Raw genomic sequence first — 20,051 nt, forward strand, 5'->3', positions numbered from 1 at the left:
CAGTTACTCCAGCAGCATAGCTTATTAACCAAATTCATGCATCAATTAATTTTATTTAGAAATGTGAATACAAATAACACTCCTAAAAGAAAGCAGTAAAAATTCACAAATTTTATGGTATGACTCCTACCTGAAGGTGCAGGCTCCAGTAGAAACGTCTGCCCAGACTTGCAGCATTAGGGCTTTGGAGCCCATTGAGAGCACATGCAAGAGGCCCTCCTCTCCTTGACATTCCACCAGCTGAGAGGCACCACGTTGGACTCCATCAACCCACATCACCTTCTCACCTTTTACTGCATTTTTTAATTTTTGCAGAAAGAAGATTTTGTGACATTACACAGCCTTATACATATACCCTTGGCGAGCTGTAGAGATGGGTGATGCTTTTCAAAGTCAAAATGTGTTAAGCATTCATTCAACTAGCTGTAAAAGCAAAAACAGGGCTTAACGGGGCTAAACGTTGACCAGAGGGTGGATGATGTTCTCTGCTAGGTACGACTGACAGTTCCACAAAAATATACTAATAATGCTGATACAGATGCTTTGGTTAATCCTATGCTGGGTATAAACTGCTATTACTACAATACCACTTTATTCCAGCATTTCTGTCAACCAACTCAAAGCAGTGTATTGTTCAATCACATCTACGATAATCCAACTCTGTTTATGTCGGGTTGAGGTTTCAAATTTTCAGTATCAGTCATGCCTAGTAGGGTTGGGTCTCAAAATTAGAGGTACGGCAAGGTTCAAGTTTCAGTTTAATGTCTAAGCAGACCTTTCGCTCAGACTTCTCTTGAAGTGCTAAAGTGAGCTGTTGCAGAAGACTCGTCTTACCTTGGTGTGATGGCCCCTCCTCATCCTCACTCTTTACAGCTCGTACCCAGAGTGATGCGCTGAAGCCGCTGGCCATATGTGGCCAGCAATTCTGCCCCACCAGAGGAAGGTGGAGAGGAGCGATGTGCCAGGGGGAAGTTTTTGAGTGCCCTGGATGTCTGACACCTTCATCCTGGCCTGAGGACTGTTTGCCCCTCCAGAGCATGCCCATCCCTGCTGTGGCTCCAGCCGCCACATTAGTCTTCAGCCCCACAAAGGAGCTTGTGCTTGGGGCACTGATGCCCAAGAGCATAGGAAAGGACAGGTAGTGCAGGGGCTCTGTATCTGCATTAGCTAGCGCCATCTTGAGAATACCATTCAGCAGGATCTCCTAGTGGACATGTAAAAAAGAAACCAAAAAAAAAGAAGTGTGTGAAACTGTGGTACCATGACAATCAAAAAGTACCACACATCTGTGGTACCATGACAAAAATTACCACATATCTGAGTTTGTGTTTAAATCTGTGTAGCTTGTTATAAACATTTGCCAGCACTAAAATGGTTTACTGACTGTTTGTTGAAGTGAAATGGCACTTACAGTGGGAGGCGTCTTGGCCAGGAAAAGACGAATCAATAAGGCCAGCTCTTCTGCTGTCATCCTGTTGTTCACCAAGGCAACCAGCAGCTCCACAAGCACTGCCTGGCACTCTATAAGGAACAATGAAGCATCCATCACATCCATGTAACACACTGTAACACACATGTAACATTACACTGTAATGCAATACAGTGACCCAATGTACAATTACTCATTACATATCAGAGGTGTAGTCCAAGTCATACACATGTATACGATGTATACACACTAGAACATTTTTCAACATTTCTGAATGTTGAAAAATTCAGAATGGTTTTATTTAAAATGCTCTGGTTCTAGTGACACTGACTGACTCAGATTTTTTCACAGAACTGTTCACAGAGATAGCAACCAGAGTATTTTTCTTTGCTGCTTGAATCCCTTTCTCCAGCCTGTATTTGGCCTCTTTGTAGAAAATTCTGTTCCTACTCCTAATTGCTACCTTCTTTTCCCTATGAAGCTGACAGTGTTTAGCTGAAAATCATCGATTTATCATTGCTGTATCTTGCTTGTGCTATAGTTGTAATGCATTTGTCATCACAGAATCAATGAATCAATATATGATGTTACGGTATCCGTGTATTTATCTAGTCTGTCTGTCACGTCTTCAAAATCGGTCTAGTTTGTGGAGTCAAAGCAGCCCTGCAGCTTATTATCTATACGTCCTCTGGTTCACTTCTTCACTGTTGTGATGATAGACTTGGTTTTAAGTTTTACCTGTGTGCTGGAAAGTGAACATGACTGGTCTATATTTTAAGTATTTTTAACAGTGGTGCAGCAATGGTCCAAAATGTTCCCTCTCCATTGCAGCGTAAGAGAAGAATGGTTTACAATTGAAGAAAAGTGACTCTAGATAAGGAGTGCATTATTTTAACAGTACTGTGATGCCTTTACACCAGTGGTCCTTGACACAGAAGCAAATCCTTTATCCCTGGTTTTGCCAGTGAGTTCTGCGTCTCTGGTACAGCACACCCTCTGGGGTCAACTCCAAAAGCCAGGTCTCCATAAAGCAGAGGCCAAAAGGGGGTTGAAAAGTCCTTGTTGGCTTTGTTGAACAGAAATAGCTGTTCTGTTTTGTTGTGTAGAGATCGCAGATTGGAAAGAAGTAAAGACAGTAAAGGTCATCTCAGCCTTATGAGCATGCTGGCCGTTCTGCCTCTTCATTGGCCAGGTTGAGCAGAGCAAGATCACCCATCTTTACAGATGGGGTGAAATCCAAGCAATCCGGGGCGCATGAGTTTCACATACAACAACATTAATTAGCAAAAATAAACACAGCGTGCAAGGATCTCAGCGAGGCTGCCACCTGTAATGATATCTTGGAACATTTGGTAAGGCACTCATGCTTTAATCATCCTTGAGAAGTGACTAGAACTCAAATGGAGCCCACATGTTGCAATTTACATTGATAGATTATAGTTTAGAAATGCATACACCTGGGTCTATAAGGGCCCACAATTTCTGCATTGAACACTGAACACTGCATTGTCAGGACAAAAACCAAGCCATAAAGTCTGTGAATCTCTGTGATCAAACTGTGGCAAAGCATAGATCAGGGCAAGGATGTAAAAAAAACATCTAAGGCTTTGAGTTTTCCCAGGACCATAATGGCCTCAATAATTCTGAAACAAAAGAAGCTTGGAACAACCTTGAAACTTCCTAGGCGTCTGGGCAAGAAGAGCCTTAGTCAGGGAGGTAAGAAAGAACCGAACAGTCACTCTGAAAGAGCTCCAAAAGTCCTGTGCTGAGATGGGAGAACCAGTAGGATGGATAGCCATCTCTGCAGCGCTCCATAAATCAGGCCTTTATGGCACAGTGGTATGATGGAAGCCATTGTTGAGTAAAGGCATATGGCAGTCCACTAGGAAACGGCTAAATGGTAAGTAAAGAATTAAACTCTTTGGGCAGAACAGCAAGCACTATGTCTGGCGAACTACAGGCAATGCACATCACCTGCCAAATACCATCCCTATCGTAAACATGGTGGTGGCAGTATCACACTATGGAATGCTCTTCAGCAGCAATGACAGGGAGACTGGTAAGAATTGATGGACAGATGAATGCAGCCAAATACAGGAACATCCTTGAAGAAAACCTCCTCCAGAGAGCACAGAAGGTCAGACTGGGGTGACAGTTCATTTTCAACAATGATCTGAAGCATACAACCATAAACAAAAAAGGAGTGACTTTAGGACAAGTCTCTGAATGTGCTCGAGTGGCCCAGCCAAAAAGTAGACTTAAACTTCATTAAACATCTGTGAAGAGACCTGAAGATGGCAGATCACAGATGTTCATCATCCAATCTGGTGGAGCTTGAGAGGATCTGCCATGAAGAATGGGATAAACTGCCTAAATACAGTTGAACAAAGCTTGTAGAAAACTTGCATCTATAATTGCTGCCAAAGGGCCTTCTACAAAGCATTGAATGAAGGGTCTAAATACTATTATGAAGAGATTTTAGTTTTTGAAATGTAAATGAAAAACATTTTTTACTTGGTCAATATAAATGATAAAGTGCAGTTTGTTTGGTAAAAATGGCAAATACACTATATGGACAAAAGTTTGGTTAGGGGTTAGGGAGTTTTTTTTATGACATCCCATACTAAATCCATGGGCAATAAATATGGAGTTGGTCCACCCTTTGCAGCTGTAACAACTTCCCCTCTTCTGGAAAGGTTTTCTAAAACAACATTTTGGAGTGTGTCTGTGGCAATTTTTGCCCATTCATCCAGAAAAGCATTTGTGAGGCCAAAATGTATTGCTACGCTGAAAAAATAAGGGGCCCAGGCCAGCTCCTAAAAAACAACCCCACAGCATTATTCCTCCTCTACCAAACTTTATACTTGGCACAGTGCATTAAGGCAGGTAATGGTCTCCTGGCATACACCAAACCCAGACTGGTCAATCAGACTGCCAGACAGAGAAGCACGATTCATTACTGCACAGAATGCGTTTCCACTGCTCCAGAGTCTAGTGGCAATATGCTTTACACCACACCCCCACACCCGATTGGCACTGTGCTTTTTGATCCTAGGTTTGTTTGTAGTTGCTTGGCCATGGAAACAGATTTTGTGAAGCTCCTGATGCACAGTTCTTTTGCTGATGTTGCTTCCAGATGCAATTTCGAACTCGTTACTGAGTGACTGAACAGGGGATAGGCATTGTGTGCTTTAGCACTCTGTGGCCTACCACTTCGTGGCTAAGCTGTTGTTGCTCCTAGTTGCTTCCATTTCACAATACTTGCACTTAAAATTGACAGGAGCAGATCTAGCAGGACAGAAATTTCACAAACTGACTTGTGGCACAGGTGGCACCCTATGACAGTGTCACATTTAAAGTCACTGAGCTCATCAGTACGACCCCATTCTACTGCCAGTGTTCGTCTATCATGACTACAAGGCTATGTGCTTAATTTCCACCTGTTAGCAATGGGTGTGGCTGAAACACCTGAACTCAATACTTTTGTCCATATAGAGTATAGCCATTCAAAATCAAATCCAGGACACAAAAAATAAGAATACTTTGAATACTTTTTGAACCCACTGTAAGTGTGCTGACCAATCTCAGAATTTCCTTACAGAGTGTTCTGTGAGTGATCTGACAAATCACTTAAACCTTCCTTTCACTTTATTATTAACATTTTTTTTTCAAGAAGGTGCTGTTACAGATATTCTTACCAGATATTTTCCATTGTACATGAAGCTGAAAAAGACAAGTGTTAACGCTGCTGGAATACACACCTTTATAGGAGGGATCTGTTTGGCTGAGAATGTTCTGAAAGCCAGTCAGAATGCTTTTCACACCGCCCTATACAGAAATGAGAAGAGATACACTGATTCAAAACATCTACTATGATACTTTACAATCCCTGACACATTTGCACAATTTAAGTTTTAGATTTGTAAATTTGCCAAAAAAATATTAGTAGAGCACTTATTACAGTGCTTAGTACAACCTTGTTTCCAAAAAATTTGGAACACTGTGCGAAATGTACAACCCCATTTCCAAAAAAGTTGGGATGCTGTGCAAAATGTAAATAAAAATAGAATGCAATGATGTGCAAATCATGTAAACCATATTTTAAAAGAAAAATACTACAAAGACAACTACAAAGAAAAATATATGCCCATTTTGAATTTGATGGCAACAACACGTTCCAAAAAATTGAGACACATGTTTGCCACTGTTTCATCACCTCTTCTTTTAATAACACTCTGTAAGTGGGAACTGAGGAGACCAGCTGCTGTAGTTTTGAAAGTGAAATGTTTTCCTGTCCCTGTTTGATATAGGATTTCAGCTGTTCAACAGTTCAGGGTCTCCTTTGTCGTATTATTCATTTCATAATGTGCTAAATGTTTTCAGTGGTGACAGGTCTGGACTGCAGGCAGGCCAGTTTAGTACCCGGACTCTTTTAATACAGAGCAATGCTGCTGTAATACATGCAGAATGTGGTACTGTCTTGCTGAAATAAGCAACACCTTCCCTGAAAAAGATGTAGTCTGGATAGCAGCGTATGTTGCCAAAACATGTATATATCATTCAGAACACTTTTCCACTTCACCTCAGTCCATTTTACATGACCTCAAGCCCAGAGAAGGCGGCTGCATTTCTGGATCCTGTTTATATTTGGTTTCTGCTTTGCATTTTAGAGTTTTAACTTGCATTTGCGGATGCAGCGACAACTGTTTTCACAGACTGTGGTTTTCAGAAGTGTTCATGCATGCAGTGATTTCCTCTACAGAATCATGTCTGTTTTTAAAGAGTCTTTTATGTTTTTACATTCTGGTTGCCCCTGTCCCAACTTTTTTGGAATGTGCTGTTGGCATCAAATTCAAAATGGGTATATATTTTTTAAAAAACAATAAAATTTCTCATTTTCAATGATGTGTAAATTTTTTGAACCCCATATGTAACGAAATAATGAACTTTCCTGTAATACAAAAGATAAATAAAACAACAAAATCTGTTTCCTGTCAAAATTTAAAATCAAGGACATGCAAAGTAGCAGCAATAAAAATGTAAATGTAAAATGTAACTAAACTAAATCAGTATTCTCTTAATCATACCAACAGGTTCTCTGTGCTTCACCAACCACACAGCCACATCTACACACAAACATCACACAAATAATAAACAACAAACAAACATGAGTGTGGATCACTGTTCTCTATGTTATATAATCCTATCCTGCTTTCTGAGTGCAATATCCTTGAAACAGTATAATTCTGGACAGTAACCTTCTTAAACTGCAGCTCTGTAATGGTACTGAACGCAGCCCAGCAGCGAAGTTGACTGCTCCAAAATGGAGGCCAAGTTGATGCGCCTGGTTGAACCCAATGCAGCATCTATGTATGAACAACACTATCTCCGCTACAAACGTGAGCTTCATTCAAATTCAGCAACCAGTGACAAACGTTTGTGGCAAACTTGTTCTCTATGAACAGTTACATTTGAAAGATGTTGTGTAAACATTCCATTTCAAAGGTAACCCTTTGTCCAGCTGCCCTGTGTTCGCAGAGACCTACCTCCTGAAACTGTTTACGAGTGGTGGCAAACATTAGCGGAGAACACAAGGTAACGTTAAATAGAAGACTGTTTGCAACTGTTTACAGGCGCTCTCGTGTAAACAGTTGCAAACAGTCTTCTCCTGGTCGCCGAATTCGAACGCACCGGTGGCCTCGTTAAGACAACGATGCAGTGTTTAAAACCGTAAACGTTAATAGGAACAGGGTCGTTGTGAATAATAGTTACTTGCTTCTCCGTTCCAACTCCATTAACGATTCCAGAGAACATGCATTTCAATATAGAAAATGTTATAGCTCATGACATGAAGTAGGACGGCTTAACAACATTAGCTAACTAGCTCACTAGTATATTAATATAACTATCTTACAGAAATGAATCTTCTTCATCCAGTGAGCCAACATGGAGGGTGTGCTCCCATAGCCAGCTAAGGTCGGCTTTACAAATAACACAACTGACAACTTTTTTTTGGAGTTTAGCGTGAAACGCTCCCACACTTTTTGTTCTTGAGGCGGCCATCATGCTTTTGTGAACTTTCCAGTAAGCGGTAATGTCAAAACATTCCTAGTTAGCGCGAGAAACATGCGCAATGACATCACCAACTAAAGGGCTATTAAATCAGTTGCCAACTAATTTGGTCATTGATTTTAGTCGACTAAGTCAAATAATCGTTGCACCTGCAGTCATCACAAGACTAAATCAGACAAAATAGTTACTGTAAACCTTTACATTGAGCAGATATTCTTATTTAGAGCAAGTTATAGTGGTAGGTCAGTACAGATTTCAGAGTCTTGCCCAAGGACTATTATTTTGATGTTCCTAATTAGATATTCTGTGTCAGTGGCAGTAATATTATCCACTATGCTATCAATTCCAGTTAGTGATTTATTTGCGAAACAATCTTTCAAAAGAGTGGAAATGTCCATTCACCATTGAATATACATGCATTAGCATACGTGCAAGCAAAAATCTGGTTGTAATTTACTGATTCTAATTATGGGCCATAATTTAAATATCAGACCAATAATGAAATAATAACTACATTTTTCTATTTTCACACTAGATACTAGACACTTCATTGGACTAGAAAATGTAAACATGCTCATAATCTCTTTTTATTAAGCCACATAAAGCAACACATTATACTATCTATCTTATTGGAAAACGCATGTCTGGCTTTCATGCAGTGACAATTAGCAAGCTGTACCATTCTGCAGCTAAAACGCTGTATGAACGGGCAACTTGTGCAAGCTGTAGTAGTCACGCTGCCGCATCGATCATTTCACGTAGAGATAGCCTGTATGAATGTGGCCTAACACTCTGTTCAAGATGACCAATACTTGCTCTGGACCAGTGTGATTTCAGTATAAAGGCAGTATAAGAGTCAAACCCGTTGGTAGATCAATGCTGCATTGCAATGGTGGCCTCGCACAGCTTCAAGCAGGTTCTGCAATACATGGTCCAGCACTTCCAGGTCTGGTGAGCTGCTGGCCAGCAGCTGCAGCTCCATGAGGCAAATCTCAGGGAAGAGCAGCAGGCCTTGGCCAGGGCCCTGGGCCACACCGGTAAGCCCAAATGCACATTCTCCTGGTGAGGCTGCCACCTCCACCTTCACACCTTAAACAGAAACAAGAGAACACGTAGAACACTTGCAAACAGGTATGCTTTTTTCCTCACTTTTGATAGGAGGCAGCAAATAAATTAGAATAAGAGGCAAAAACAAACTAAAAATTATAGATATGAACCATTGTACATATAGTACTTGTAAAACTAACCTACATCATCTAAAATAAAGCACAGCAGATGTTATTCAGTGTTTAAAACTAAAGACGTCACGTCACAAGTGTATCCACACTGAAGAAATTAAATATTACATCTTTGTTGCAAGAACACTCTCAGCTTAAAAAGGAAATTTGAATATTGAAGTTTCTAAGCTAGCTCTCTGTATATTTGAATCACACACATTACTGCATATCATGCCAAAAACTGCTTCAGGCGCTGTCATCTGTTACTTGTGTACTCTTACTGGAACTGTAAAAAATGTTATGCTTTGTATGACAGAGCGCTACTTGGGAGAGATTTTGAAGAGCTGATCGTAGCAACATATTGTGGAATTATATATATATATATATATATATATATATATATATATATATATATATATATATATATATATATATATATATGTATAAAGTTACAATCTTTTGAAGCTTCTTTCAGAATGAAAGTAGGGAGTTCACAGGCACTGACAGACTAAGATGGGCTATTATTGGTCTTCTCATTTCCAGAGAGCCTAAACTTTTAAAAAAAACTCAAAGAGTCTTCTCAATCTTTTACAGAAGACAGCAATTTTCATAGGTCTACATTAGGGATGCACTGGAATTTCAGATACTAAAACATCTGTTTTTTGTCTGAAAGAGAAAAAAGTTTGAAATATTTTAATAATAAAAAAAGATTTAATAGACCTACAACGAAGTGTCAAATTCTAAGACTTTAATAGTAATAAAAGGGAAAATAGTGATTGTCAAGGGAGAAATAGTGATTCCCCTTGCATCCCATGAAGTTGATAGCTTCTTGCTTGCCAACGTCTTTTTTAAATTTTTATATTCAACTTTCTTAGTGAAATTTTCAATTTCTTCTTAAATGGTGCAGCAGTTACATTCTTCATTGCCTTGAATGACCAAACATTCTTTGATGTTGAGGATGTCATTAAGACTGCCCCTGTCTCATCTCATGCACATACACAAGAGCAAGCTATTGTCAGACTGGTAAACCTAAAACAATGCTTACTTTATAGCATTCTCTATACTTTGTATCACATCAACAAACACGCACAGACAGACACTGTACATTTATTCAAACACAGTCTCACAGGTAGCCAATGTTTATTTTGAGCAATATGCATTTGTTACACAGCACGTTCCTCCATCACTCAAGTTTTTGAATGGTTATCTCTTAACAAATGGCTTATCATGACTACACAGATTGGCATCGGTGTCAAATGCGTTATCACAGCAGAGTTTATTTTCCAGAAGTGTAGTCATTCTATGGTTGCCATCAAGCCCATATTAGGAACTTTGTGTCTAAGCTGGTTTTCTCTATGACAGAGGCAACAAATGGCATTTTGGAATATCAACGCTGTTACAGCCTTTGGTACACTATAATGTTCCAAATCCAACATATTTTTCCCTACAGACATTTTTCCTCGGAACGTTGCCGGATCTTCTGAATTGCGAGGTCATTAAGGAGCCAAAGTACGGCACACACAAACCAGCAGGCTTTGACACAAGTGGTAGTTTAGAGGCTTTTGCCGTTTGAAGCTGTGCTTTACAGAAACTGGTGTTGGTATAATGGTGTTGACGTTTAATAGTAGACTTTCATTCAATGTCATTTCAGTGCACAATACATTTGCTTTCTTGTAGTGTGTATGTTGCACTTTTGTATTCTGACTGCTAAAAGACCTTGTACATACATACCATCTGTGGGGAATTTCTGGTTACTACAAGACATGACAGGCCATTTTTGAAAACATTGTTCATTTCTGTCACAGAGAATATCCGCATGGAAGGTTCATTCAACCACTGCAGCTCTAGTTAAATAGCACATAGGAAGCAATAGGGGTGAGGGAAAAAAAAATCGATTCTTAGATGCATCATGATGCGGACGTGAACGATTCTGAATCGATTCACAAATGTCAAAAATCGATTTTCTAAATATTTAATTTATAATGTTGACGGAACGCAAAAGGCAGAACTTGGAAGTGGGAAAGTGCAGCGCCTGGACAGTCTGTGGCGGCACATAACAGAAACACACACGGATGAGCGAGAAAGCCGACGACACCCTCTGCATTAAAGCCAGGTTAGATCAGGAGTCACAACCCAAATGTTAAGAAGAGCCATTTTGTCCTTTCGACAAAAATCAAACCACCTTGGGAGCCGCAACATTTAATGTCCAGCATGTCTTAGTATGTGTTAATGTCCTAGTATAGGCTAAACAATGTAAACGAAAATGCTGACTTACTTTGCTCTGCTTTAAGCTTTAACTAGTTATAGCCTCTTTCCTCCCATCTCCGGCAGGAAATGTTTCCTTAAAAGTAGACTAGTTTCTTGTAAAATGTCTCTCATCGTTCGACTGTTTCATGAGGCTGAAGTCGATTCTTATTCTCCCGTTTTCCCGTTCCATCTTAAATTCTGCCTGAGCTGCCGAATGTAAATGCGGCACCGTTTAAGGTGGACCGGGAAAATTCGAAAGAGAAGCGACTTCATCTTTGTGACTTTTAGTGTTTGACAGTCTCTTGTTGCAGATTTAACGTACCAGGAAACCAACTGCACTGCTTATAAATGAGTAAGAATGAATAAGTCCATTCATCCCCAAATGTATGTCTTAAATCTGTGTCTCTTTTCGTTCGCTGCTAGCTAGGCGAGACTTCGTTGCTAAGTGACCTGCAGTCTGCAGGCCAGTTCTCAGCCGTTGAGAACCAGGGCTTTCGCGCTATGTTGCACACGTCCCATCTCAAAGATATTTTACTGACACAGAGATCCCACCACTCTCTACAAAGAGACCAAAACCGAAGTTATAAAATCACTAAAGAAAACGAGTAGAATAGCTGTAACGTGCTGCATGGACATCTATTACCACTGGATCTTATGTCACACTAACAGCGCATTTTATCGCAGATGAGTGGAAGCAGCGTCTCATGTGCTCCAAACAGCAGTGAATTAGAGTCTTCAAGTTCACTTGCCACATCACTTCCATTTGATTTATTAATAAAAGATATTGGAAGTAAACGCATTATGGATCATTACAAATACTTTGGTTTAAAACTACCAAGTCCTTAGACAGTAGGAAAATAGAAATCCTGTATAGCAAAAAAAGATGCATCAAGATGCATCGATAAACGTTTTGTAATCGCATCGCAGCCCTCTGAATCGTAATCGAATCGAATCGTGAGGTGCCTAGAGGTTCCCACCCCTAGGAAGCAACATAATGAGAGCGCAGATAAACATTCAGCTCAGGCCCAATTTATAGATCTAATAGTATAGATTTAACAGAATAAAACTTTCAACATTAGCTGACTAACTTGTCACAAACACCTCATGAGAGCTAGTATGTAACTGCTGTACTTTCTAAGGTGAAATGCAAAATTTGAATAGAGCTGGCAAGTAAGAAGCAAATCTCAGCTTCATGTTGAAGTATGCATTGATACTACTACTACCACCAATCAACAAACCTAATGTTTTACCTTTTAAAATGAGCTGTTTTATGGCTAAAAGCTGTAAAGCTAGTGATGTTAGCTGAGATGTCAGTTGATTAGCATTTGTCTGATTATTGTGAAGACTTTAGATTGACTTCCCCTTCATTGTAAACCATGTGTGATCTAAACATAGATTTTTGTAGGGTTTAATATTTTGCAGTACAGTGATATTGCCATTAGTTTTCTAACTAGCTAGGTGAGCAGTGTGTGCTGAAAGGCTAAAGGATACACCAGTGGCTGAGAGAAATATGCCAAAACCAGATGAAGTGTGCCAGTGGCCACTTTGGGAGTTTATATGTATTTATGCTGTCAACAAAGGTAAATTTATGATGTTTGGCATCTCTTTGGAGTTCTGGAGCATGGCAAGCCTGAAATGAAACAGCAGTCTCTTTAAGCTATCGAACTGTATGCATATTTGTAGCATGTAATAAACAAATCTTGCCAAAATGGCAGAATGAATAGCACCAGAGGCTAGCGTTAACTTAGTGAGCCGGTCCAAACAGCTTCACACACACCATAGCATAAGTTTGACCATGGCTCTCGATGTTCTACTGATGCACATTTATGGGATAAAGACTTGTGTGACTGGTGCTGGAGTGAAAGAAACACAGAATCTAACCTATTTAGTGATGTATTAAGGTAATCCTGTTAAGCTAGAATTAGCATAGCATAGTTAGTCAGGTTTACCAGACTTGTTCCAGTGACTGGATCACCCTTCAGGTGCTGAGAGCTTTTACTGAACTGCAAAAATCTGTTTTTAGCTACAGTGCACCAGTGAGATGGAATTTATTACAGGAATCTCTAAAGCTTCCCTCACTGGTGTCACATGAACATTTTAAACTTTTAATCTCTAACCATCTCCAATCAGTCTGCAACTGTTTTACTTGATTTTAGTTAAGTTTTAAAGTGATTTTTGGTATGTTTTTAGTTATTGTTTTATTTTTATTATTTTGTTCTTATTAAATATTGCCAAGCTAGTTTTTACTTTCTTTATTTCTTTATTTCACTTATTTCTTCATTTTACTTACATTACTTTTTATTTTTTATTTATGCTTATTTTATCTTATTTATTAAGCTTCTATATTGTTGTCATTTTAATGGTTTATTGATTTAATTTTTAAAAATTAATTACTATGATTATTATTACATTTTAGCATATGTTTTCACTATTTGAATTCTCAATCCCTGATCTCTGTATTGTCTTAGCTACATTGTAAATGCGGGTCTCCCTCAATGTATTCAGAGTTTAAATAAGTGTTGATTGATTGATCAAACAACAATAAATAGAAATATTTAAACAATCGTTATTCACAGTGGACTACTTTTTATGGTTTAAATTAAGACCTTAGGAGTGTGCGTGTGTATGTGTGTAGATCTGATAAAAACAGTAGCCACAAGACTTAGCTCATAAGACCATGGACTACAGTGGTCTTGCATCATAGTCTAAAGGGAACAATGACCATATTCTTAGGCAGAGAGAGGATTCAGTCTCCATGTGACCACAGATCAGGATCAACATTGCCTGATCTCTCTCCAGCTTAGCCACATTTCATACCCGTGATCAGGTGAACAGATGCATAAGCAGAACATTTCTGCAGGCTGTCCAACTTTAAAGGAGCATTCTGGGACTGAGCCAAAACTTAAACCTACTAGCAAACCTAAACCTAGTACATGAAAGCTATATGCATATTAAAAGCAAAGAAATATAATTTGTTGTTTTTGTCTACAGCTCAACATTTTGATTTATGTTGTGCAGTCAATGAATGAACCAAAACTAAAGCATAAATAATACATTTTGCAAGGTATTTTAAATAACCACTGAAATGGCAGTTGTAAAAGCCTTAAAAATGAAATGGGAAAAAAACACATTACAGGAAATATAAAAGATGCTAGTGTCTACAAGTCCTGATTAGCAGTGATTAAAGGAGCTGCTGCAGCATCATATGTCTTTAGTAAACTACTGGCTAGCCACAATGACTAATAATAAGAAGGATATAGTACCTTTCACACAGGCCACTTTACAATTTAGTAAAAGAGATAAAAGATAAAAAGATAAAGGGACTGAAAATATTCTGAAATGAGAGGTAGAAAAGTAAAGAGATGAAGGTAAGGAGTTCCAGAGAATGGGGCAGCAAGACTAAAAGATCTGCTACCCACAGTGGAAAGCCTCAATCTAGGAACAGCTAGAAGACTAGAATCAGAGGTGCTTAGCTTGCGTGATAGGGCATGAGGATGCAAAAAGCAGAGAGATAACTAGATGCAAGGCCATGCAAGGCTTTAAATTTTAACAGCAGGATTTTGTAACAGATGTTTTCTGTAACTTGAAGTCAGTGTAACTGATGAAGGATGGCCATAACATGGGCAGATTTATTAGTGGGTGCTAAGGCCCTAGCTCCAGAACTCTGGATTTACAGAGAACAACAAGTTTCAGATGACAAACCATAAAGCAACCGTTTTGCTTTTACATAAATGTACTACACATAAAACTGCAAGGCAATAAAGAAAATACATTTTTATTATTGATAAAGTCTGCTTTTTTGTTCACTGTTGATCAGCTGCTGTTCAAATTCTTTGAACACATGTACTGAGCAGCGCAGGAAATGCCAACTTACTGTTCTTTGTAAATCTTCTTTTTAAGTTGGTTTGCAAAAGTCAACTCACTGTTCTTCATAATCTCCTGATTAAGTTGGCTTGGAAAAGTCAACTTACTGTTCTTCGTATTCTTACCTACTATTAAGTTGGCTTGGAAAAGTCAACTTGCTGTTCTTCATAATCTTCTTCATATTCTACGTTAATATTTTGTTAACTTTTCACAGTCCATAATTTCTGACATATAACCACCAAATTTTGCATTACATTCCTTATATACAGCAATCGTGCTTTTTGTACCGATCTGACATATCATACACAAACGCACACACACACCACACTCAAAAAAATACATACATACACTGAACACATTCAGACAACCACACACTCAACAAAACACACAGCAAAAATGCACACATTACACACACACACATACACACACGCAAGACCAGACACACCACACCACACACACAATTGACACAGAACACACTACACAGACTCTACACACAATACACAAACACACTCAATACACCATAAGGTAGGAGCGTGTTTGAAGCATAGTAGGACTTAAATTATTAGTAGGTGTAAGGTAGCAGTGTCTGTAAGGTAGCAGTGAATTTAAAGTAGTAGTGAATTTAAGGTATCTGCAAATTTAGGATATCAATTTATTTAAGGTATCAGTAGATTGAAGGTTTTGGAGAATTTAAGGTAGCAGTGTATTTAAGATTCCAGTAAATTGAAGGTAACAGTGTATTTGAGGTAGCACTGGATTTAAGGCACTGGATAATTTAAGGTATCAGTGCATTTAGGTTATCAAAATATTTAAAGTACCAGTGTATTTTAGATACTAGTGAATTTATCAGTATATAAGAATTTTTAGGTACCAATTAATTTTGTAGTAGTGTATTTGAAGTACTGGTGTATTTAAGATAACAGTGAATTTATGGAAGCAGGATATTTAAGGTGAAAGTGGATTTAAGGAGGCATTGGATGTAAGATGTGAGAAGGACCAAGTTTTTGGGAGTGCACATCACAGACGACTTGACACAGACTACACACCCCACCTCCCCTGTCAAAAGGGCACAGCAGTGCCTACACTTCCTACTACGGATGAGAAGAGCAAACCACTCCCCCCACCCTGGTCTGGACATTTATAAGTAACTCTAATATTGTCTATACTATGGCCCTAATAACCGTCTGTAATCTAATATCTTCAAAAAGAATTAAAAGAATCAAAGAATAACTACAAAAATGAAAAAGATAAAAAGAAATGAAAAAAGACTTCAGTCGAGTTCTTGTGGAAGGAAGGAAAAGGCCTTTGCTTTATTGAGCATCAAATGGCAAGATGGTTCCTGGTCAACCACAATGCGAATATCATCCTAAAACATCCCTTTTTATTACCCTCTGGGGTGATGAAGTAATCTCCCCACCCCATTTACACAATTCCATACCATTTTAGTCCCCATCATATCTAAACCTTACAACCTTTTTTGGTAACCTTTGAAACCAAACACACACATTAACCTACTCTGGTCTGACTCTTACCAGACTGTTCTCTCCTTACAAGGCCCTCTTGCGCAACTCTCCATAGGGCCATCTTACAGGGCCCTCCATATACGTACAAGAGTGTACCTCAGCTATAACTTAAACTGTCATCTGGTACAACTCCCTTCTGTGAGCCCAGAACACCTCCCCCACATTAGAGAGTCTATGTTAGAGAGAGGGAAGCAGTCCATAGTCTGCTTCCCTACATTACCTTTTTAGGAGGGCTTCAAGCTCTCTAGTCAATCTTTTCCATTAGGCAATATAGAGAACATCCTGACCAGCAGTCTCGCAGTGTGGTATGGCAGCTGCACCCCCACTGAACAGACATCCCTCCAGGTAGTGGTGAGGATGAGAAAGAAAAACATCAGAACCCCACTTCTGTCCATACAAGATCTCTACCTGTCATGCTGCCTCAGCAGAGCCACCAACGTAATCAGAGATCCACCCACCCTGCCCATGAATGGTTCATCCTTCTGCCCTTTGGCAAACGCTACCACAGCATGTGGTGAAAGACTGCCAGACTCAGCAGGAGCCTCTTCCCACAGGCTAAGAGACTACTCAACTCCCTCTAACAATACACAACATTTTTTGACATATAGTTTTTTGACATATTCGTGCCCATTCATTCTCTTCCAGTGTCAAGTTTAAGTCTCTTTCCCAGACTTTTTTCTAAGGCCATAAGACTACCAGAGCCAGCACTATGAATAAGCATAGAATAATATGCTGAGGCCTCATGACCTTTCCCATTTATCGTTAGTACCCTAGAAATAATATCAGCAGCCTGTGGAGTTTGATGTCGAGAGTCAAAGACCCCCCATAGTAAATGACGTAGTTGTAGATACCTCCGGAGCTGTGATTCAGAGACCCCAAACTGTTGAATCAAATCGTTAAAAGTTTTCAGACCAACCTGATTGTAGAGGTCAGCCAGAGTATAGATGCCCTTTTCCACCCATTCCTTCCAAAAGAAAGGAGACCTTCCAATACATAACTTTGGATTCAACCATATACTTGACCACCTATTTAAGTAGGGATTTAAATTAAACATTTTAGCCATTTTTAACCACGCTGAGTGTAAGTGAAAAATAATGGGAAGTGGTGGGAGGGGAGCTCTTTCAGGAGGTAGCGACCAATGTGCCAGGTGTCATAGGGTAAACGCATAATAATACAGCAATAATTTCGGTAAGCCTAAACCTCCTCTATCAACAGGCATCTGTAATTTGCCCAAGCGTAGGCGAGGGCGCTTCCCATTCCAAATGAAGGAACTAGTTATCTCATCAAATTGCTTAAAGTATATCAAAAAGATTTCCATTGGGATTGATTGTAGTAAATAATTAATTTTAGGAATGCAATTCATTTTCAGAACATTCACTTTGCCCATCATAGTCATGTCAATATCACAGGAGATTTTTTGCATTAATGGGTCAAAATTTACTCTCACTAGATCCTTTAACTGCGGGGGGAACAGAATACCAAGATATCGAACACCTTGCTGGGGCCATTGGAAAGGTCCTGATTGAAACACAGACTTTTGGCAATAGGCAGTAAGAGGAAGAGCCTCCAATTTAGTCCAATTGACCCTATATCCTGAGAATTGATGGTTCTAAGCAAACTAGGGACTGATCTACCTGGGTCTGATACAAACAAAAGAATATCATCAGCATATAACATCAATTTATGTATTGACCCCCCCACAGAAACTCCTGGGAAATCATCATCCATTCTTATTGCCGCGGCCAGTGGCTCCAACACCAAACAAAACAAGAGGGGAGATAATGGTGACCCTTGTCTCGTTCCTCTACCAAGAGAAAAATACTTAGAGATTAGTCCATTAGTCTGCACACCTGCTTCAGGTCGGTGATATAATAGCTTAAACCTCCACCTTATAAAGACGCTCCCAAATCCATACACCTCAAGTATTTTAAATAGATAGTTCCATTCCACCATATCAAATGGTGGAATGGAACTATCTATTCGGCATCAAGTGAAATAGCAGCAACTGGAGAATGGGAATCAGCTACTGCCCACATAATGCTGATAAAACGCCTAACGTTATCAGCGGGGGACCGGCCATGAATAAAGCCCACCTGATCGATATGTACTAAAGAAGTAATCACTCTGCACAAACGGACTCCTAGAATTTTTGACAAAATTTTTACATCTAATGAAATTAAAGAAATTGGATGATAACTTTTGCATTCACAGGGGTCCTTATCTTTCTTAAGAACCAGGGTAATCAGTGCTTGTGACAGAGTAGGGGGCAGTTCACCCTTTTCAAAAGCCTCCGTATACATGTCAAGCAAGAGTGGGGCTAGTTCTAAAGCATAGGTTTTAAAAAATTCTCTCGAAACTCTGAATTTTGAAGAAGCGACGAGTTTAATCTCCATCTATATGTTCGACATCTGGCATTCTGAGGTATTAATTCCAATCTCACCCATGCATGATTGGAGACTAAGATACTACCAATAGAGCACCTGGATGCTAAGGCAATGATTTCGAAATTAAGAAAAAATTTATCCGAGAATATATTTTATGGACTGATGAGAAAAAAGAATAGTCACGCCCAGATGGATTCATGATTCGCCAAATATCAGTTAACCCTAGAGTTTTGCACATCCTCTGGACAGTTAATAGGGCTTTAGGAGATCCAAATCCCATTTTGCTGCTACAGTCCAGGACTGGATCCATTACCAAATTGAAGTCTCCCCCAAGGATAATATTCTGTACCCCTGCTGCATGTATCTTTCCCTCAAGATCTATAAAAAAGGCTGTATCATCCTGATTAGGAGCATAAATATTAATCAAAGCCATATTTTGCCCCTGTATCTCTGCTATAACAATAAGAATTCTTCCACTATCATCTTTAATCTGTTTACAGAATTTAAATTGTAACTGCTCGTTTATTAATGTCATCACTCCCCTACTCTTACTAGATCCCACGCTGTGGAACACATGTCCAACCCAAGATGTAAATAGATTTAAGGCGGTAGTGAATTTAAGGTGGCGTTGGATTTATGATATCACTAAATTTAATGTGGCAGTCAATTCAAGGTGGCAGTGGATTTAGGGGATCGGTAATCTTTTTCAAGCCAGCTAATTACATGAAACTTTCCCTTTTCAGTTAAACTGGCTTGGAAAAGCCAATTTACTATTCTTCATAATCTTCTTCTTATTATTATTAAGCTGGCTTGGAAAAACCAACTTACTGTTCTTTGTAATATTCATATTATTCTATGGTCCAATTTTGTAAACTTTTCACGGTCCACAGTTTTTGACGTACAACCACCAAATTTTGCAAAAACATTCCTCATATACAGGAACAATGCACTTGTGCTTTTTGGACAGATCTGACATATGATTTTCATAAAACAATCATTTAAAGAAGAAATATTTCCCTTTGAAAATGCATGGTGGAATGTTCAGAGCACTCAAACTGTCACAAGTGCACAACAATGCACATCTCACACAGACACTCAAACAGTACACAGACTCAAACACTGACAGCCTAATGCACAGCAATAACAGCAGTAAAAACAGTAATTACAAAGCTAAAATGGTATTAACAGAAATAAAGAAATTAAAAGTTAACAGAAATATAACAACATTAACAAAACATACTCAATACACACCACACACCAAAAACACACCCTACACACACAGCCAAAACTCAAAACAAAACTTACACCACAACAC

General features: G+C 39.1%; 1 protein-coding gene across 12 annotated transcripts in view; it reads right to left on the bottom strand.

The window, feature by feature from the left end:
- Positions 1 to 20,051, bottom strand: part of lyst (lysosomal trafficking regulator) — a 156,973-nt gene that overhangs the window by 91,218 nt on the left and 45,704 nt on the right. For all 12 annotated transcript variants that reach the window (XM_036574727.1, XM_036574718.1, XM_036574726.1 and 9 more), the window contains 5 exons: positions 8,364 to 8,590; positions 5,191 to 5,257; positions 1,412 to 1,521; positions 835 to 1,204; positions 131 to 293 (listed from right to left, as the gene is read on the bottom strand). In XM_036574727.1, coding sequence (XP_036430620.1) covers positions 131 to 293; positions 835 to 1,204; positions 1,412 to 1,521; positions 5,191 to 5,257; positions 8,364 to 8,590 — 937 coding nt within the window. The remainder of the gene's footprint in view (positions 1 to 130; positions 294 to 834; positions 1,205 to 1,411; positions 1,522 to 5,190; positions 5,258 to 8,363; positions 8,591 to 20,051) is intronic.

This window comes from Colossoma macropomum, unplaced genomic scaffold (genome assembly GCF_904425465.1).
Source record: "Colossoma macropomum unplaced genomic scaffold, Colossoma_macropomum, whole genome shotgun sequence".
Lineage (NCBI taxonomy): Eukaryota > Metazoa > Chordata > Actinopteri > Characiformes > Serrasalmidae > Colossoma > Colossoma macropomum.